Source organism: Lactuca virosa, chromosome 6 (assembly GCF_052849685.1).
Source record: "Lactuca virosa cultivar CGN04683 chromosome 6, Lactuca_virosa_CGN04683_v6, whole genome shotgun sequence".
Lineage (NCBI taxonomy): Eukaryota > Viridiplantae > Streptophyta > Magnoliopsida > Asterales > Asteraceae > Lactuca > Lactuca virosa.
This window is the reverse complement of record NC_136431.1, coordinates 233913395-233936187: the sequence shown is the minus strand read 5'-3', so window position 1 is coordinate 233936187 and position 22793 is coordinate 233913395. Positions and strand designations below refer to the sequence as shown.

The window sequence follows — 22793 nt, the reverse complement described above, 5'->3', positions numbered from 1 at the left end:
TCTCAGAAATCACTCATATACAATTGAAGTGTGACAATATGGATGCTATACATATTGCTAAAAATCTTGTTTTTCATGAACGCACCAAACATATCGACATTGATTGTCATTTTGTTCGTGAAAAACTTCAAGATGACCTCATTTCATTATCCCATATTCCAACTGATGCACAATTTGCTGATATCCTTACAAAATCATTAACCAGAAATAATCATCTTCATGCTACATCCAAGGTTGGTCTCTTTACATATCCTCCAACTTGAGGGGAGGGGTAGGGGGGGGGGGGGGGGTATTGGAATAAGAAGTCAACATCATAGTTGACTTTGATAGTTAGTAGTAGTTGTAACTGATTATGCTAGAATAAGAGGCTATGTCTTCGTGTTAGTTAGAGTTAGATGTGGCAGTTAGATTTCTCTCATGTGTATATATATGTATATTCGTTGAATTATTGAAGTAAGATGAAGAATTCTTTTCACAACTATTTCTCTTTCATTCTCAGTAGAATTGAAGCACTAGTTTGTCGATCCATCATCAAAATAATCATTACTAATTACCTTCATACTAAGTAAATTGATTACTAAATTAATACAATTACGGTTTAATGTTTGTTATCATCAAAACGAACGAGACTAGACCGGCATTAAGTACAATTTGCTTGCACGAAAGGCACCACAAAAAACATGAATTGGGTTCCGACAAAATTTGTGTAAGTGTAATTTCTAAGAGCCATAGGGATCACAATTCACATACCTCATGCGAATTTTCAAATGTTTCTTCATTTCTTGTGGTTCTTTAAATGTTATTTGTTCATCATCCTAGTCTTCTTCTTTAGAGTTGCCCAATGGGTGGACATTATAGTATGCCAACAACAAGGTTACAAAACCAACTATATTTCTTTTTTCTTTTTTTTTTTCTTTTTTTTTAACATAAGGAGTTACATGAATAGAATACGTAAAATAAAAGTAATTTCCAAATGAAAGTTGTAATATGCAGAGGAATAGAGAAAAGACTCATTCCAAATCTACAATGCCGAAATTGGAGAGCAGGATTTTCACTTGATCAACAAAGTCTGATCCTGTTGCATACTCCGTTAACATCCCAACTGCAAATCCGAACATCGCCCATCTGCTCAAAATAAGCAAAAAGAGTCAAATTCATCATATTTTCAAATCCAAATTTGACACATTCATGAATTGATTTTCAAGATTTGTAAAGCCCAGAAGAGCATAATCATGGTTATGAAATCGAATATATCTTTGATTGCATTAATTTTGAAAGAATCTATGTCAAGCATGGATTATAATATAACCAATTTGACCACAAAAGTCAAAATTAGAAACAAAGATGGATAATTTAGTATTAACCTGCCATTGGAGATTTCATTTTTGCCGATAAACCCAAAGAAAGGGCCTTGATTAGCTTCTTCAAGTTTCTTCTGCTTAAAATACTCCTGAAGCTCCTTCGCCTTCTGTCTCTGAAACTCCATCGTCACCACATTCTGGCCCACCGCCGTAGTCTCCGGCGGTGAAGATACAGACGGAGGTGGGTTCGGCTGAGTCGGCGTAGGAGGAGTAGGTCTTACGGGTGGGGTAGCAATTGAGGGTCTTCTTAAAGGGCCATCAGCTTGAGAACATCTTATGGTAATTAGAGATCGTTTGCTTGCTGAAAATTGAAATCCGGGAGCAATTGATGAAGAAGTAGACGAAGAAGAAGCGGGTGATGATGGATTTAACGAAGAATTTGTGATTCTGATGCATTGGATTGAAGCAACTGACATTTTTCCAAGAATTTTTGGCAAAATTTTGTGGGATTAAGAAAGATGGATGGAATAGTGAGTTGATTTGGGTGTGATCAGAATCATAAGAAGTGTATGTGGATCAGGCGTGGCCAAGTCTTGGAGAAATATATCAGAAGAGTTTTAGCCATCTACGAATTTTCTTTCTTACCAAAAAAAGAAAGTAAGGTAAATTTCGGAAATTAATAATGTTTTATATAAATTCTATTCCTAATAATTGATATAAAATTTATTGTTATATAAGTCATACTAGTACAAACTATAATATTAAATAGCATAAAATGTGTTTGTACCTAAAGTTACATATTATCATACAAAAATTTGCAGTAAATTACGTAAATCAACTCTTTGGTTTTGTCCAAATCCAAAAAATTTAGATCGGATGCTCCTAAAACTTTATTTTCATGCATATTTCGTCCAAATGATCATTGAATTTCATTTTCCCACTAAGCCATGGTAAAATAATATTTATGATTATTTTAACATTTATTATTAATTATGTTATCAACTTTGGATCGTGTAACTAGTAGATATAGATGTAACTTTTATTTGTGTAACCTACATAACCATGTGGTAAAGGGTAACTGATTTTTTTTACAGACATAAATTTTTATTCGTTGGAATCAGGTGACTTCTGTCACAATTTTGTTGCTAATCACTGATTATTTGTAAATGAACAGGTTGTTCTTTTTTTTTTTTATCCTAGTCACTAACCCATTTTTACCTTTTGTAAATGAACATCATCTTCTTTCATTTTTAGACCATACATTAATCCATGTAATCATTTTAAATTTTCAACTACATATAGTGTAGGATATGCTCAAACTTTTTCTACATACTCCTGCCACCACCCAAAAAAACGTTGCATACTACTTAGGGTAAACACACATGTTTTTAAAACCATATATTGGTAATCTAGTAAAACACTAGCAAATAAAAAACCTCAAAATTCTAAAATTAACACCAAATCACAAAATTAAATAAAACCACGTTAATTACGACAAAACAAATGAAAACAAAACTGGAATATAAACAGACGTTCGCGCGTAGAACTCACTCACTCGTTAGCAACCATATCATAATGCGGACATGATACAACACTCATATCATATGCACTGTAAATGACAACAATGACTCAGCGTGTCAATTCCAATCAGACACACAAAGCCATTGTGTCATTTACAACAGTTGTATATCATGTCAGCATGTTGACATGATGTGACCATTGCTTTTCATTACTTACTCCTTCAAAAGTGCCAATCAATCTCTCTCTTTTGGTGTGAAAAAAAGAGCGCACCACACAAACCTAAAATCTCAAACTACATTATCCTGCACGCACATGTTTTCCCGCTACTATTTTCAAATTCATCGTCTGAATCACTGTGTTCACTGCAATAACACATGGACATGAGTTAAACAAAAATAATAATAATAAGTCTCCAAATCTTCTATCCGATTAATAATAAATGAAAATTTAAACTTCTCAAATTAATGATACCTTGGCTCAAATTCCCGAATAGCACAAAGTTCTCCACCCGTAACATCTGTCCAATGCACACTCCTTCTTTCATTTTCCACGGGCCCCACCTCATCATCATTACTAACAGAAACACTCACACCCACACCCACACCTCGTCTTTTCAAGCTACTTTTAAGAGAATTTACGTTTATGCCATTACTATTCCCCTCCTCGCTTTCCACACAATCTAAGTTACCAAAGTTTTCTTCAATTTTTTCCAAATCAGAAGCGGTTTTCACAACTTCTCGGGCAGGTCGGGCAGCGCTGGTATCGGGGCGACCGAAACAGGCTAAGGAAGCGCACCCGCAGCCACAACGGTTGTTCTTATTGGCAGCCAGTTGGTTAGGGTTTGGGTTTGGGTTTGGGTTTGGGTTTGGGTCGGGTTCTTGGTCCACCAAATGGTATTGGGTCCACGGTGTAACTTTCATGGGTTTTTCCTCTTTTTTATGACCTAAAAATAGAAGGTTGAGCCCGTTGCTATACCCTGAAGCTGAGGAAGAAAAAAACCTTCCCCCTTCTACTGCTAATAACATCAGTTCTTCTCATTTGGGCACACCATAAATTTGTGTCTTTATTTCAAACCTTTTACACCTTATTAACTACCTGCAGTTACCCAAACAAAAAGTAGGAAACATAGTACAAGATAAGACAAAAAGAATCACCCTAATTTCATTTGTTACTTTAAATAATCAAAACTTGGGAAAACACTCCACATTATGACACTATCAAAAGTTATTATTGCAATTTGAAGTGGTAAAAAGAAATAAAGAATCTATGCACTATCTTATGTACCATGTTTTATACAGCTGATTATCTAATTTTGATTATTAAATATCACATAATTACCTTCAAAGTACAACGCATTAAGAAATAGGAATTTCTAAAGAAGAAAATCAAACAAATGAAGAGGATAAGAGAAGATAGTTGTAGTTCTTCACCATTGAACTTAGGAAGAAATTATAAGGATCCATGAAGAAGACTATTTTATTGAAAAAATCAGTTCCATACCAAAAAGTGTACACCATTTCACTTGAAATCAGGCTCTATGGCCAACGAAATTGACGTAATTATTAACAGAAGAATTGAATTACTGTTTCCATTTGCAAAAAAGAGAAAGAAAAAGAAGAAATTAACTGTTATTCCCTAGGCAATTAGACCTAAAAAATATTGAATCTAGTGAAATCAACTAGATTGAGCTGTTTGAAATGCTTTAATGGTCGCCTACAATAAAGATCAACAATGGCGAAAGAAAGCATTAGTTAATCAACCTCAAAACCTGTAAATATTCTAACGACAAAATCAATGGCGAACGAAGATTACAAACCATACGATAGAAAAAACTCTAGTGGAACATCGAAATTAAATCCTAAAAAGGTCAAGAATATTTTCGATCTAATCACAAAATCAGATTCGTCACTACTAATCAATAAAATCCCAAATGAAAAAAAAAAAGGGGAAGAAAAAGAAATACCACATACCCAAGATCCTAATTTGTTTAGTGTGAAAAAATAAACCTAAAAAACTCGAATGCTTCGATTAACGAAAAGCGTACATGTAATGGAGGAAAAATAGGACTCACGGATCTGAGAAACGATTTCAGCTTACATGTCTGTGCCACCCGCCGGAGTTGATAGTTGGTAGCCTCCGATCACCGGAAAAGCGTTTGAAAGAAAGAAAGACCGCGGTGTGTGAGGAGAGCTGAGATTCGAAGAAACATTCGAAGGGGTGAATAGTGAATACGTTTTTGTGTTGTGGGTGTCAAAGTTTTAATTAATTATTGAGATCAAGATTTGACAATGGTGTAACCTTTCCTTCTCCTTCCAAATATAACTTGTAAAGATACATGCTTTTACATTCTTGTTTTCGATATAAAGTCAATGCCTTTAAACTACAACAACAGTTTCTATATCACGATTTAATTTCATTTATATGAAATGAAAACATCCAAGATGAATTAAAATGCTTATTATTTTCTAAATCATTTTATTTAAAATAATATTATTTTGTGTCCTTATAGTGAATATATTAACAATTATCTAACCATTTTTAACTTTAGTAAGATATTTATCTCATCTTAATTCCTTTTTTTTAATAGATAACTACCTTTGAAAACGTAACACCCTTTAAAAATGTGTGAAGATCGTTCATTTTTACAATCATACATTGCTTAAACAAATAGTTCTATATTGTACATTGCCACATGCAAATTATCCCAAATTACAGGGACGATTATGTAATGGGAAAATGACTCTTAAGGGTAATTAACTTTTACGTTTGTACTCATTTGGTCCCTTTCCTTTTTTTGTATTCAATATATCATCGAACTTGTTGTTTGTGTTCACCATAACCCTTTTGACCGGCTTTTGACATGTGATAGCCGGTCAAAGGGTTATGGTGAACACAAACAACAAGTTCGATGGTATATTGAGTACAAAAAAAAGGAAATGGACCAAATGAGAACAAATGCAACAGTTGGTTACCCTCCTGATTCATTTTCCCTTTACTCATTTACAGCAAATCTCACGTCATCTCCTACTGATATTAATGACTTTATGAGATTCATTCTTGTTTCTCTTCAAAACATAACCCACGAAAGAACATTATTCATACATGTACAACTTTGTAATGCACTTGAATATTTTATTAGGGGAATCTCGACTAAGCATACGCATTTCATGACTACATTTACATTTCCAATCAAATGATTTATCGTATCATGGATTCTAGACAAGTCTACAAACGAGTGGAATCAAAGTGTTGTGATTTTTGAGTTTACTTAGTTTTAAGATCGAATTCATGGGATAAGATACAATATCAATATGTACAATATCGTGCTACTTTTGTAGACACATCACCATAATATACCTTGATGTAAACGTTTATACTGATAAATATATCTCTCATACATAGTCATATCCTTTTGCAGAGAGGTGTTGGCAGCTAACCACAGTAAGCATAACATAGACCATGTTCTAACGAGGTTACCCCTTTGAAACGCTCTTCATATACGTTATAGCCAAAGAAGGTTGCAGTCTTTGATAATTTTGCAACTTTAATTTCATTTAACTTTTCGGGGAAAATGACTCAGGAGGGTAATCAACTGTTGAGTTCGTTCTCATTTGGTCCCTTTCTTTTTTTTTGTACTCAATATATCATCGAACTTGTTGTTTGTGTTCACCATAACCCTTTGACCGGCTATCACAGGTCAAAAGCTGGTCAAAAGGGTTATGGTGAACGCAAACAACAAGTTCGATGGTATATTGAATACAAAAAAAAGGAAATTGACCAAATGAGTACAAACGCAAAAGTTAATTACCCTCGAGAGTCATTTTCCCTTATGTAATTTACTCTTATTTATGGACTTCCTACATTTGTATCTAGATGATTTTGGCATGGCACAAAATGATCATAAGTACAACCTCCAGTGCATGAGATACTACTAGTAAAGATACTACTAGTAAAGATACTCTAACAATGTAAAGGGTAAGACCATGTTGGGGGAATAATTTGCATGGTCACAAAAGTAGAATTAAATTATTTTGGTGCTTTTTATAAATCATCTTTAGAAAATAGGAATGGCTAAGAAAGGGGACCTTTGACATGGGTTTTTTTAAAATGATAAAAGGGAGGTGGCTTCATGGAGGTTATAATGGCATTGTCAACCAAAAAGCCAAAAAAGGAAGGTGGCTTCTTGCAAAGCACACAAATGGCTTTTACTTCAAATTTAATATCTTCAAATTTGCAAAGAAGCATCAAAACAATCATTACATTGGATAGCAATCTTAGACATTTATATTTAAATTCAAGCAAAAACACTATATTTTAACACTCATTAAAAATGAATACTAAATTAAAGATCAGGACTTCTTTTTAAACGATAAAACTTATGTTAAGAACTTATATATATATATATATATATATATATATATATATATATATATATATATATATATATAATTAAAAAACATAAAATTTTAAATATATGTATATATATATATATATATATAATTATATATATATAATTATATATATAAGAACTTTTATATATATATATGTATATATATATATATATAATTAAAAAAAACATAAAATTTTAAAAAAAAAATTTTAAAAATTATTTATTTTAACTCAATATTTTTTTGGGTATGACGTAAGTTTACCCATTTTTAAATTTAACCTTAACTAGTTCGATTAGTCTATTTTAAGACTTTCGGAAAAATTTGACAACATTCAACTAGGGTGTTTGGTCTATAAAACACTTTTAAAATAAAGATATATAGCAAAACTAGCTGGAAGTTGGAATATATAGTTCTTTTTATTTATGTACAAAAATAGTTATAAGTTTTAAAAATGTATAAAATAATATAAAACATAAAAGCTAAAAACTTGAAATTAACTACTTAAAATGACTTTTAGATTAGATATTTCTGTTTAAAAAAAATTAAAATCATGTCCGAAAAAAAAAAGAATCTTTAATCTTATTCTATCAAATTTTATGAGAATCCTCACAACCAAACACATTCTAATAGAATAAAATTTTATGAGAATCCTTATAACCAAACACATTCTAATATGATGTATGTTATAAAATCTAATCATCATCATACGTTGCAACCTAAAACAAATATACATGTGTGCGACACATCATCGTATTCTAAACATCATACATTATAACCTAAAACAAAACATATAATTTTGGCTTGTTTTTATGATTAAGACCTATCTTACCCTTAATATTATCTTTTATACTAAACTTATTATTATAATGGAAAGATAGTGCAACCATTAAATTCTCTCCAACCCACTCCATTATAGTTAACACTAAAAAAATATTCTAAGTTATATTCTGTTTTATCTGACTTATATAGTGTAAAAGAGAGTGTTGATATATAATGTAACAATATATTTAGTGTTATACTCCCTCCGTCCCAAATTAATAGTCAATTTTTGACTTTTGACGTCTTTTTTCTTCAGCTTTGACCTTAAATATTTTTATTTGTGTCATATATTATTTGATAAAAATTATAACAATGAAAAAACATTTAAAATACAATCTATTCATATATTTTGCATAAAGTATTATCTATAAAAAATAAAAATATTTAAGGTCCAAGTTGAAGAAAAAAGATTTAAAAATTCAAAAGTGGACTATTAATTTGGGACCGGGGTAGTACTATTTATCATCACTATATATACACTATATATAGTTTTATGTTTAGTGGTGAGGTTTGAGCATTTTAGTTTAAAAGTAAGTTTAGTGTAGGGTTAGAGATGTTCTAAACCATTATATTACTTTGATGCACAATCCCTATATCTCACCATCCTAGAAACATTTAACTTCGATTGGAAGTCATTTTAGACAATTGAAATTAGGGCTTATATCATATAGAAACAAAATATTACAGATGTTCTTATTTTGTTGTTTTAATATGAGAGGGTAACCAATTATGCTCACACCTATATCCACACACATACCTCTTTCCAACATCCGCCCCATACTTACCCTATATTCACATCCATACCTACACTCACATCGACCAAATATTTAACTTTAACAAAACAATTAATTAGAAAGTTCAAGAGTAAACTTTATTTTTAAACTAATTAAATAATGAAAAACCTCATAAATGGTCATTATGGTTTTCCGAATTCTAGTCCCTAAGTTTAAAAAAACATCATAGATGGTCCATGTGGTTTCAAAACTTTTAACAAATAGTCTCTCATCCCCATAAAAAGACTTATACTTTTTTAATATAAATTTGATTTTGTTTATTTAAATCTATTTTAAAAAATAAATAAATAAAACCCCACCTTGGGCCTCTCTCTCTCTCTCTCTCTCTCTCTCTCTCTCTCTCTCTCTCTCTCTCTCTCTCTCTCTCTCTCTCTCTCTCTCTCTCTCTCTCTCTCTCTCTCTCTCTCGTTACTAGAAAGAACCCCCACACACACTCCACAATACACACATACATACACTACATAATACACATATACACACACTCCACATACATACATAATCGTCGATGGTTAACCCTCAATGACTCTCCTCGATTCTCCCACCATCAATTGCGTTCAAAAACACATCAAAAGGAAGCTCAAAGATTTCATCGACAATGACCTCTCTTCTCCGACTTAATCTCCGTCATGATGAGAAAATACGATCATAACCTTGACTCCCCTTCTTCTATTGTCGCTCTTAATTCCTTACCTGGTCAAATCACTACTCATCATCCTCAATACTAACCTAGGGCTTCTTCCACTTCCGTTTGTTCTTTCCCCAAAGTTACCAACCTAGGGGATTGGGATGCACTGCTCTGACGCAAGTGTCAATGTCGATGATGATAAGGACGTCCGCGAATTAGGAAGGAAAGAAGGCGAGGAAGAAGAAACTGAAAAATAACAAGAATTGTATTTGTTCAAGTAATGAAGTTGGTAGTGGTAGTGTTGGGGTTTGAACTTTCATCTACTCACAATAGTCCCCCCTTGGCGCCAGTGCCGACCATAACGAGTTCGTTGTCTTGTTTGGTTGTCCATGATGTTTGGTTTGGCCCTGTGTATTGAGAATGGTAGATTCCGAAATAGGGAAAGTCGATGGTGAAAAGATCAATTTACGAGAGGTAAGATTGTTCATTATATGTTATTGTTGGTTTCATTTTCATGAACTCGATTTCAGTTTGTTTGAAAGACGGTTTGTTTGTTTTAAAGACAATTTTAATAGATTACTGATTGTGGTGGCAACGAGGTGTGAGGAGTATGTGTGTTATACCAATATGAAGCATTCAAAGATAAAAGAAGATGATTCCTCTTCATGAGAGAGAGAGAGAGAGAAAGGTTTTTATTTTTTTTCTTTTTCTTTTTCTTTTTTTAAATAGATTTAAATAAAGAGAAACAAAAATATATTAAAAAGGATATAAGCCTTTTTATGTGGGGAATGGACTATATGTTAAAAGTTTTGAAAGCACATACACTATTTATGACATTTTTTTAACTTAATAACTATATCGGAGATTTCAGAAAACCACATAGACCCTTAAATAATTCAAAAGATTTGTTTTTAATCGAATTAATTAACCTCTCGCCTTCTAACTTCAAGTGCTAGTACTATTCCCATCAAGATGCTAAAAGACTTGTTAAAATTGTCTCGCCATTTACATAGCAGGAGGAAAGAAGAGAGAGAAACTTGGATGTTTGGTTTTCATTGGATGAAACCTTTTTCTTTTCTTTTTCTTTTTTAATTTTTTTTTTCTAAAATAGAACTCATTCAACTAACACTATCACTCCCTACATTTTGCAACTTAGATGCTACCATTTTCTTCGTCCTACGTGGCTTTAAAAAATTTGACATGGCATCAAAAAATCTGATGTGACTCCCTCCAACCTAATACAATACAAAAAGTTATTTTTCCTGAACACAAGCCATTTCTGTGTGTTTTACTTTTACACTGTGACCATTGGTGTAATTTTTACATTTCTTGCTATTATGCATGAGCTATTTCTGTATTTTTTCTATTACATGTAAAATATAAGGACACAAAAACCATTTTTATAATTTTACTATTACACACTGTAATTCTACAAATTAATAACATATTGACCATTTCTAAAATTTTACTATTGCACATGAACCATTTCTGCAATTCTTGCATTAAAGAACTGAAGTTTGATGAGACCTTAAGAATGAGGCTTCCACGACCTAACTTTTTACAAAACTGCCCTCATTTTATGTTTTCCTTATGGTGTCATTTTTTCAAATGTTCTTTAAGCATCATATATAACCATACAAAGCATAAAAGACGCATAAACAGTAGCAATCCAAATATTTTGCATACATGTAAAACAGTAAAAGTAAAACCACTTTACATATAACACCCAAAAATCCACACAACTCACATTCTCTCTCTCTCTCTCTCTCTTTCTCTCTCTCTCTCTCTCTCTCTCTCTCTCTCTCTCTAGCCACCAAAAATAACACCTAATTTTTTCTTCACCAACCTTCACCACTAGTTTAATTTCTTTAACAACCTTTTTTTTTTCTTTTTTCTTTTTTCTTTTACGTTTTAATGTGTATCCATAAAACCGTAAAAAAAAAACTTCAAAGAGTAGAATCATGACCTGTGGTATTATCTGCATCCATTGAAGAATCAAAATTCTGATGTTCATGAGATGATGATGGTGATGATGATGATGATGATATATGATGATAGCTTTGAAGGCTGCGACGAACAGGGCTTGATAAAGCATTAGAAAATATGTAGTTTTTTGACGGCTGATCGCACAGCTCACCTCGGAAACCTTGTACGCCACCTGGCACATTGGATGGCCCTGAATTTATGAACGGATTTGTCACTTGTGGCTGCTGCAATGTTCTTGGAGCTATTGGTGGCTCCTCCACTGAAGATTCTAACTCAGCCTGCACATTCATATATAATGTATGTATGTATATGTATGTATGTTATAGGGGTATATAAGTAATTTTGTAATCACAAGTCTCATGTATAATAACATGGTAACCTGGATATAAGCTAGTATGTCTTCAGTGGTCACTCTCAATCCTTCTGCATATTGCTTGGAAATCCATTGATATAACTTTTCCTGAAAAATGGAATTTCAATTCAAGTCAACAAGATTCAACCTTTTGTAAGTGCAATTTACAAATTACAATTAATTTCATCAGTTACAGGTTACAAACTAAAAGGCTAATAATACATTGTGTTTGGAAAGTCAATTTAAGGAAGTTCATTAGGGTTTTGATAAGTCTTGGCTTGATGCACACCTTAGTAATCTTATGAATACCTGTGTGATCAATAAAAATAGAACAAAGTGTTTACAGAAAAGATATTAACAGCTATAAAGTAAACCCACAGATAAACAAGTAATCTCACCACAGAAGAAACACAGCCATGGATCATAAACAAAAAAGTATTCAAGGTAGTCGTTACTCAACCAGTTCATGATTTTTGCAGTTTCAAGTGACATTCATAAAAGGAACATGTGTCTACATAAAGAAGAAGAAAACTTGTGTCTATGGCAAATTGTGCTAATCACATCAAACATTTGGTTAAATCCAGCACTAGCAGGATTGGAGTCCATAATAATTGGCAAATACAATGAAGGAGATGTGATACTTGCCCTCGAACAGAAAAAGGCGAAATGGAAATAGCAATAACCTAATCAATTTGGTAATACAGGCCGATTTCGAAGCTACCAAATCATAGAAAAAGATCGGTGTGGTGTACATAAACACGTTGGTTACGTTGGGTAAAAAAACAGGAAACAAAAAACTAGGGTTTTTGGAAATGAAGTAAGATCAGGAGAAAAAACATAATCATATAACAGGAAATAATCTATAATTTGATATACCAATCCATGGCGTTCACCGGATAGAAATGAGAGCTTTTGTTGGCTCATAGCTTGCGAGTAAAGCTGAGAGAGAGAGTTGGCGGCGTTGCAAAACGTCGAATACATAGTCCGATCGACCTCGTCTAGGCTCGTTGCCAACGATTTCCTCTTCTTCGCCATCGTATTATATATATATATATATATATATATATATATATATATATATATATATATATATATATAATAATTCACAAACAAAAATCGTTCCTTATTATCTCTCCCTCCCCCTAGAAAACTAGAAAACCTAGGTCGACGTATCGCGTTGATGCTTTCGGCAAATCGGACGCCGACACCGATTACGACGACTAGCAACCGATGGCGGTGGCGGTGGCGGAGGCAGAGCAAACTGCCATGAGAGGCGAACGAAGAGAGGTTGCGAGGTTCTGCGTTAGGATTTTATAGTTTTATAATTTAATTATGATCGGTGCCCAAAAAAGAAAAGGAAATATATTTTTGAGGTTGTATTCTCTTAGACGTGGCAATACACATTTTGTTGGGAAATAAATAATAATGTTGCCCCTCAACATGTATCACTAATGGTGATTTGATCCCTCACTCTATAAAAGAAAAAGAGTTCTAAGAGTTTTTGGTGGAATAGTGATTTCTAGGGTTTTGTACAACATACTCAAAAGTCAAAAGGGGGAATACTCATGAAACTAAGGAAGATGCTTGACATGAACATGTATGAAACTAAGCAAGATGCTTGATATGAACATGTATGGTTTTATAGGTCACTAAGCATGAAACTATGATGCCATTAAGGATATGTATGAGTACAATGGATGGTTGTACAAGAGTTTTGTGTATTTCCGACAATTATATACAACTATTTACAAAAATGTAAAAATACGAACTAAGTGTATTTGAGTTTGTATCAATCATGTCAAATGACAAATTAAAGAAAACAATATTTTGGGTTTTATGAAAAAAGCATTGGTATATGGTTAGCTATCGAGATACAATTAAACGCGTATTCCAATCTATGTAGGTGTTTTGTGATCATCCTGAAAATCTTGATATGTAACATCCCGTTTTCCGAAGAAGGCGGGCCAAGAATTAAGGAATCAAATAAGGATTTTTGGAGTAGACCCACAGCCACGACGTGGGGCATAGATGCCCACGATGTGGCGTGATACTGGCCACCATAGTGTGGCGCCTGTTCAGGCCCAAGCCCACGTATTTTTAGGGTTTCATCCATATTACTTGTAACATCCGAAAAATTTCGATCAATTAAAACTTTTCAAAACAACTCATTTACAAATAAAAGTGTATACAAAAAAATTGTTTCCAATACATTATTTAAAAATCAGTGTCTCCCAAGATCAATGACATAAAATCGGGATGTGTACGATCACGCCTCCGTCTTGCCACGATTCTCTGAGGTACCTGAAACCATAAACCAAAACTGTAAGCACACAGCTTAGTGAGTTCCCCCAAAGTACCAACACACAAACAGATAACATATACAAATAACAACATACAATGGGTCCACAACTAAAAGACTGGATTACCCCTGAGCTCACAATATGAGTTTGGCTCACCTATCAGGCCCATAGCTCATATCTGGCTTGCTCCCGAGCCCACAACATAAAGAATGGCTTGCCCTCGGGACCCACAGCTTATGTATGGCTTACTCCCTCAGTCATCAGACTGAAATACTAATGTTTAGCCCTCAGTACAAGTCTGGCATACCACCCGATCCTCAGCTCGTATCTGGAATGCCACTGAGCCCTCAGTATGAGTCTGGCTTTCCCTACCCGGCCCGCAGCTAATATCTGGAATGTTACTGAACCCTCAGTATGAGTCTGGCTTGCCCTACCCGGCCCTCAACTCATATTTAGAATGCTCCAGGGTTTTTTGGCTACAGCACAAAGCAGTACAACCTCAACCCAACACAATACCCATACATCTACTGATAATCATACAATCAAAATCACAGGTAGTCCTTGTAACATCCGGTTCCTGGTACGTATTTAAATTCAAGTAATTTCATGTTTTGCTCTGGGACTTGGCGAGTTGGAGGCCCAACTCGTCGAGTAGACTCGACTTTTGATCAGGAAGATAAGTGACCTACTTGACGAGTCGGGAGACCGACTCGACGAGTAGGGTTGTCTGGACAAAACCCTAATATTTAGGGTTTGCACCCTATTTAAACAACTTATCTTGCCTCAACCCAGTCTCCATCGTCCCTCTCACTTCCAGAAAGCCTTATCTCGAAACCCTGGAGCTTGTTGAGTGTTCTTGAGCCATTTTTGAGTATTTAGAGTTGTTTGAAGCTTGAGGGAATAAGTGGAAGCTTGGGGTTCTTGAAGAAGCAAGTGGATCCAAAGATTTCGCCCCATTTCCATCTTATTCAAGTTAAAAATCTTGAACCTTGACTTATCATTTGATAGATCTTCTTTAAGACATGGATCTTGCCATTTTTTGGGACATTTCTAAGTCACCTTTGGGTTTGGATCATATTGTGGAGTGTTAGCTTCAGATCTGGAACCATTGAGGGTTCCCATGGCATAAAGGTGCCAACTTTATGGCCATGGGAGTTCCATGCATCATATAAACCCCAGTTTTAGGCCTTTTGAGCCAAATACCCCATGCATGAACGTCAAGTTCGAAGCTTTACGTATAATATGGACCCTAGGAGGTCAGATCTATGGCTTGGATGCATTAAGACAGATTAAAATCGATTGTATAGTTTTGGACAAAGAGGGACTCGGCGAGTCGCTTAGGTGACTCGGCGAGTCGGGTCGCATTTTCCCCCCAAACGTCTTCTGGAAATGGTCTTTGGTTGAGTTGAAGGAAAACTCAGCCTGTTGGGTTTTGTTATGGAGTTGAAGATCGAAGGACTCGACGAGTTCAAGGAGGAACTCGGCGAGTTCAAGGCAATGTCCCAACCACATGAAGACGGACTCGACGAGTTCAAGGAGAACTCGGCGAGTCATAGACTAAACACCTTCATAAGATGAAGATGAACTTGACGAGTTCAAGGATGAACTCGGCGAGTCACTTGAAGAAGGTCCCGATGTTTTGGTTGAAGGAGAACTCGTCGAGCTCTTGCTAGACTCGACGAGTGGGGACGGGGTTGTAGCATTTTGTGGACATAGGGACTCGACGAGTTGGTGGACCAACTCGGTGAGTCTAGTCAACAGATGTTGAATTTGACCAAAGTTGACTTTGACTAAGGTTTTGACATTGACTTTGACTAGGATTTGAGTTGACCCTTGTAGGGGTTATGAGTATGAAATGGCAATGTAGAAAGGATGTTGTGTAGGAATTGAGGAGTCGAGAAGAGTTGATTTCCATACCGAGGACAGTACAGACACTACACGACATTGAGGTGAGTTACCTTCCAGTAGAGGTGGGTCTACGGCCACAATGTCGGCCCACCAGCAGGGAATGTCTTTAGGTGATTGTCTTTGTGATAATTATCTAGGTTTGCTACTACCTGACGTGTTCTATGTGCCAGTATGATATGTTATTAGCGATAGTGGTAGTAGGAGGGGAATAGTCCCCCGATACGGTCGTTAGGACCGAAGGGTAGGTCGGACACCTCAGATATGTCTGACCGCATGATTATGATATGTTATTATGTGATAATGGTAGGGGTGAAACAGTCCCCGAGACCGGTTGAGATAGACCGGAGGGTAGGAAGGCACCCCAGAATGGCCTGACACGGGTAGGTCAGCACCCCAGAATGGCTTGACATGGGTAGGCCAGCACCCCATAACGGCTTGACACAGGTAGGTCGGGCACCCCAGAATTGCCCGACAGTATGTATGATTGTATGGTATGTGGTATTTGATGGGTTTTGAGCATTCTAACACTTCCTAAGTATACATGCAACCCTAATAACCTTGGATCTATGTTTGTCTAATTATCATGCAAAGTTGAATTCCAAGGTTATATTCCTATCTAGCATACATGGGGAACAAATTTTAACTTGCATGAAAGATAGAATAACTTACCTTGTTGTTGCTTATGATCCTTGAAACCTTGTGAGCCTAGCACCCCAAGTGTGATGCCTCAAATGCTTCACACAACACCAAATGCTTTTGGAATGACTTTAGAGAGAATACACACTTCTAAAATCGGCCTAGCCCTCTTGTTTCTTATTGTCACCGATTTTGGTGGAGAACATGTTGCTTATATAGTGTGTCACATCTAGGGTTACACCATGTAAACCCTAATGTGGCATGACTCTTCATTTCCATGACCCATGGGTTTGTAACTCCCATGGAGCCTCCATGGAGCATTCAATGGGTTTAACCCAACTTGATTATCCATGGAGCCTTTTAGCCCACTATACAAGTTATGGATGATTTACATGATCAACCCATATATTTAATTGGTCATCTTTTGATCACTTAATTAATCCTAGATTAATTCTTGATCAATACTAATTAAATAATACTATTAATATATTAGAACTTATAATATATTAATAAACCACAAGTGTTATTTATCTCATTTAGTCTATCCAAATGCATGATGCCATGCACCCCAAATGGACCATGTCGGGTCGGGTCAAGTACATACCAGAAATAGTTATGGACTTAGACACCTTATCCAACAGTCTCCCACTTGGATAAGTCTAATAACTATAACTGCAAGTATGACTTCAGGAACCGATCAGCAATCGTAGCTCTTTTCAAGGTTTCTCGGAACTGAGAAGATGATGATACGCCATTTCAGATAAGTGATCATATAATCCTCTGTTCTAGATATCAGCCGGACAAATACATGGAACAATGTCTTAGTTATTGTCCAGCAGTTTGTTTCCCGATTTCCGATTTGTTTGACAAAGAACTTAATTGAACACATCAACTTAGTTTTGACCGGGCCCGGTACATAGGTCAAAACAAAATCATCGAGGGGCCCAGATATCAGCTTCTAATCCAAGAAGGAACAGATAAACTTCGACTGATATGTTTGTTCTACCACTCATTGAATTATACACAAGAGCACGTTTTATAACATCGAGTTACCAATGCGTTAACGTACAATCAATGCATAACCAACTCATAAGTAACAAATCATATCTCTAGGTTTGAAGACTTATATGATATTACCGTCTCACGATCACTCGAGATAAATTCCATGAAGTGATTCCAGTGAGTGTGGGTTGAGTCCAATGCTCAGAACTTATGAGCACTCATGAGTGTTGTAGCCATGTCCAACAACTTAGACCTCTGCAACCAATCATGACAGTCTTGATTCATACCTACTTCCGACATATGACCGACTGTGGAGGTTCGAAGAATATGATATACCAAACATAATTATTCTGGAAGTCAAAACATGCAAAAGAAATATAGTAAACGATCGACAAGAGATAGCAACACTTTACTCATAAATAAAACACCTTTTATTCATCATCTAATGTCAATTACACTTTACAAATTTCAAGGTTATCTAACTACTAAATCTAATATCATCCTTCAGCCCTATGCTCCGAGCATGCTGAAGATGCTTAACTCGAGTCAGTCCCTTCGTGAGGGGATCTGCTGGATTCTCATCCGATGATACCCTCTTTGCCACGAGGAGTCCTTCTTATATTCGATGTCTGATGAAATGGTATTTTCTGTCGATGTGTCTGGATCTCCCGTGATCCCTTGGTTCCTTGGCTAAGACAACTGCACTTTCACTATCACAGAAAATTTCCATTGGCTCTTTAATAGCTGGTACAACTCCAAGGTCTCCAATGAAGTTCTTCAGCCATATCGCCTCCTTTGCTGCCTCGCTAGCTGCTATATACTCTGATTCGCAAGTTGAATCAGCCACTGTCTCTTGCTTGGAACTCTTCCAAGAAATTGCTCCTCCATTTAAGGTAAAGACCCAGCCTGACTGAGAGCGGAAATTATCCCTATCAGTCTGAAAGCTAGCATCACTATACCCTACAACTCTCAAGTCTTCACTCCCACCGAGGGTAAGGACCCAGTCCTTAGTCCTCCGTAGGTACTTGAGGATATTCTTTACCGCAGTCCAGTGTGCCTTGCCAGGGTTCCCCTGATACCTGCTAACCATGCTCAAAGAAAAGGCTACATCAGGTCGAGTACACGTCATAGCATACATGATCGATCCTACAGCCGAAGCATAAGGTATTCGACTCATTTCTGCTATCTCAGCCTCAGTACAAGGGCTTTGTGTCTTACTCAATCTGGCGTTACTCTGGATGGGTAACTCTCCTTTCTTGGAGTCCTGCATGCCGAATCTCTTCAACACCTTATCCAAGTAAGTACTCTGACTAAGTCTAATTAGTCTTTTACTCCGGTCTCTCAAGATCCTTATCCCTAGAATATAGGCAGCTTCTCCTAGGTCCTTTATAGAGAAACACTTCCCAAGCCAGGACTTAACTTCCTGCAGAGTTGGGATGTCATTTCCTATGAGTAGTATGTCATCCACATACAATACCAAAAAGCTAACTATACTCCCACTAGCCTTGACATATACACAAGATTCATCTTCACTCCTAGAAAAGCCAAATTCTTTGACTTTCTCATCAAAGCAAAGATTCCATCTGCGAGGTGCTTACTTTAAGGCTAGGATCCAATCACAATATATTATAACTTAGAAGAGGTATGCCGTAATCCAAGCTATAACATATTTGAAAGGTAGGTGAATGACGATTCACCAATTTCCACCATGAAAAACGAAATATAAATATTAGGTTTTTAATTGGTTCTTAGAAATTCCTAGATTCTTTTGAGATTCAATGAACTTTTCAAAGGCATGTTTCAATCTCGAGTGTGCCCTCCAAGTTTTGTGACTGGGATACCGAGGATCACAAAACGAGGTGTGAAGTAACCATGCAAATCACTTGGTACCCTCAAGGTTTATCACTCAATCGATGTGCCGGTAAACCACACACGCTCCACCGATGCTATGGTAAACCTTAAGTCACCCTTTACCTACCTTGTTAAGTCCAAGTTAGTGTGCCGGTTAACCACACACGCTCCACCAACGACTTAAACAAAGTGTAAAGTGTAATTTCATGGATTAGCACCTTATTCACATTTTCCTAAAGTAACTAAGATTGGGAATTTAATAAAAGCATTTAGTTACTTTATAATATTCATCATACTTTTAATGAGAATTTATAAGTCCTTGTCTTACCCGTTCGGCTAACGACCCTCCACCGATCAAGGAAGCGGTGGGTGAGAGTGGACACCCATTAAGTTGCCATTTTATAGGCAACAACCTTATACCCCACTTATAGACCGGCTCGTGAATGAGGCGTACTAGCGGTAATACGACTTGTTGTTATACATATATATATTAGTAACTTATAATATTATAAAGTATAAGGGTTGAATTTTAACTTTTAAAATTCTAAGGGTTGGAACTAAAGTTTTAATCAAGACTTTACATGTTCCAAAACTTGAGGGCAAGTTTTGTAAACTTCCAAAACTTTTCATTTCTTATAACTTATGAATTAATTGAGTAATAAAAATGAAGACTCTTCATTTTTATAACTCTTGTGTTCTTTTAATGGCTTTAATAAAAGTGAGACTTTTGGTTTTCCATAACTTGAGGACAAGTTATGGACTCCATTAAAACACATTATGATCATGAATTAAACTACCATGAAGGTTACAAACAATTCATATGATCATCTAATCTTCATAACTTCAAGAACATGAATATGAACACTTTCAAGAATCAAAAATTACACTTAAAAAAAAAACTTGTAATTTTAATAATTGCCATTGTAAATGGATTAGCATAAACATTACACCATCTAAAACAAGCTTTAAAACATCAAAACAGTTTAGGGTAATATTTCTAGTCCATTTCCAGCAACAAATGTGCAAACTTTCATACGAGCAGAAAACAGAAAAACGATTTTTTTTCAAGCTGTTTGCACACAAGAAAAAAAAACAACAAACAAACCTAGGCTCTGACACCACTGATGGGTTTTGAGCATTCTAACACTTCCTAAGTGTACATGCAACCCTAATAACCTTGGATCTATGTTTGTCTAATTATCATGCAAAGTTGAATTCCAATGTTATATTCCTATCTAGCATACATGGGGAACAAATTTTAACTTGCATGTTGCTTATATAGTGTGTCACATCTAGGGTTACACCATGTAAACCCTAATGTGGCATGACTCTTCATTTCCATGACCCATGGGTTTGTAACTCCCATGGAGCCTCCATGGAGCATTCAATGGGTTTAACCCAACTTGATTATCCATGAAGCCTTTTAGCCCACTATACAAGTTATGGATGATTTACATGATCAACCCATATATTTAATTAGTCATCTTTTGATCACTTAATTAATCCTAGATTAATTCTTGATCAATACTAATTAAATAATACTATTAATAGATTAGAACTTATAATATATTAATAAACCACAAGTGTTATTTCTCTCATTTAGTCTATCCAAATGCATGATGTCATGCAACCCAAATGGACCATGCCGGGTCGGGTCAAGTACATACCAGAAATAGTTATGGACTTAGACACCTTATCCAACAGTATTATGGGAGGACTCACTAAGCTTTGTGCTTACGGTTTTCAATTTTGGTTTCAGGTACCTCTTCGTCTAAGGGGAAGGAGTCGGCAGGGTAGCAGTGCATCGCACACACATGATTCCGCATTTGAGATTTCTGGGATTGTACTCTGACATTATTACTATTTGATGATATGGTTCCTGAGACATGTAACTATGGTTTTTGAATTAATATGATATCAATAATGTTTTCCTCAAACACATTTTATAAGTTATGTAATTAAAACAAAATTTTTTGGTCTCGATTTTTTAGATGTTACAAGTTGGTATCAGAGCCTTGGTTTGAGGGATTCGGGCACACCTTCGGGGGTGTCTGGACTCAAATCGAGGGCTTGAAAGATTTTTACAAGAAAAACAGTTTTCTAAAATTTAAAATAAGGAGTTTTGAGAAAGAACAAGGTGTGTGATGCGTGCGACCGGCCAAGCTTAAGTAAGTTTTCCCCAAGATACCCATACATGATATGTTGTGTTATATGGTATGAGATTATGAGAACTTCATGCTAGATTAGGGCTAAGGATCTTGGAAGGATGCCTTATATGCCTATTGTATGAGCTTATGGAGCTATATGCTAGGGTTGGTTAGTCAGCAGTATGATAGCCTGATTAGGTTATGCTTGGTTATGGTTACTCGATGCACGAATGTTGCTTGCTTTGTGCTTATAGGGGTTCTAGGTAGCTTTAACTAACTAGTAAGTGGATATGTAATAGTATTCGCAAGCTAGTTAGGGAAGGATGGTAGGGACTCCTTGTGCAGCTGATGGCAGAGAGTAGGTCGGAGAGTGCCCTAGGACAAGCCTAGGATGAGGTTAGTTTGGAAAGCAGTATTAGTAAAAGGGACTTGGTGAAGTCGAAGCAATCCTTGAGAAAAGTAAGGATAGATGTGGAAGGTAGTATGGGCCCGTACTACTGGAAGCAGAGGATCCGTACTCGAATCAAGGAGGGCTAAGATGGAACCAGGGAACTTGGAGAGTGTGTGAGACCTCTCGAGAGTATGTATGACCCTGACGTTTATGTGTTTCATTTCAGAATGGTGATTACGCGTCATGGAGCAGGAGGTTCAGGGTCTGGATCAGGATCAGGATCAGCCTCGGGTGAGGGATCCGAGCAGGTTGATGACGGGCTACGCGAGTTCATCGCGTCTGAGATCACGAGAGGTATCCTTGAGTCGACCCCGGTCATTTTCGGGTCGATCAATGAGGGGATTGTCGAGCTGATGGAGGATCGCCCCCGGGCATTCAGGAGTGACTTGGCGTCCAGCCAGTCAGGGATGCGCATACTGTCCTTCAAGGACTTCAGGGGGAGTGGTGCGCCAGACTTTCACGGGGAGAATGACCCCATTGCAAGTATAACTAGAGAAAACTTAGATCCAAAGCATATAGGGTTGCATGTGCACCATAGGAGTGTTATAGTGCTTAAAACCCATCAAAACAGACCTTACATTCATTTACACTAGTGATTTCCATCTCCTTTAATCTCTCAGTGTAATATAGCTTCATATCGACACATGTGATACAAATAAACTGAGTGGGTCAGGCTTGGGAGCCTGGTGAGAACATAGGGTTTTTTTTT

General features: G+C 36.0%; 3 protein-coding genes across 5 annotated transcripts; all 3 read right to left on the bottom strand.

The window, feature by feature from the left end:
• Nucleotides 1–874: 874 nt before the first annotated feature.
• LOC145118614 (light-harvesting complex-like protein OHP2, chloroplastic) lies at nt 875–1889 on the bottom strand. Its single transcript, XM_079054309.1, has 2 exons — nt 1365–1889; nt 875–1125 (listed from the first exon to the last, which is right to left on the bottom strand). The coding sequence occupies exons 1-2, from the start codon at nt 1775–1777 to the stop codon at nt 1011–1013; spliced, it is 528 nt and encodes a 175-aa protein (XP_078910435.1). The 5' UTR covers nt 1778–1889; the 3' UTR covers nt 875–1010.
• Nucleotides 1890–2729: 840 nt separating this feature from the next.
• Nucleotides 2730–5149, bottom strand: LOC145120941 (uncharacterized). Of its 3 annotated transcripts, none has more exons than XM_079056725.1 (3): nt 4867–5149; nt 3294–3917; nt 2730–3184 (listed from the first exon to the last, which is right to left on the bottom strand). In XM_079056725.1, the coding sequence occupies exons 2-3, from the start codon at nt 3845–3847 to the stop codon at nt 3115–3117; spliced, it is 624 nt and encodes a 207-aa protein (XP_078912851.1). In that variant the 5' UTR covers nt 3848–3917; nt 4867–5149; the 3' UTR covers nt 2730–3114. The 3 variants fall into 3 exon arrangements, with proteins under 3 accessions (XP_078912851.1, XP_078912852.1, XP_078912850.1); XM_079056726.1 differs by having other exon boundaries at nt 4920–5149; XM_079056724.1 differs by having other exon boundaries at nt 4894–5148.
• A 5959-nt stretch (nt 5150–11108) lies between these two features.
• LOC145120644 (uncharacterized) lies at nt 11109–13119 on the bottom strand. The gene is made up of 3 exons (XM_079056450.1): nt 12666–13119; nt 11817–11897; nt 11109–11715 (listed from the first exon to the last, which is right to left on the bottom strand). Exons 1-3 carry the CDS (start codon nt 12822–12824, stop codon nt 11398–11400), a joined length of 558 nt encoding a protein of 185 aa, XP_078912576.1. The 5' UTR covers nt 12825–13119; the 3' UTR covers nt 11109–11397.
• Between the last annotated feature and the right edge of the window lie 9674 nt (nt 13120–22793).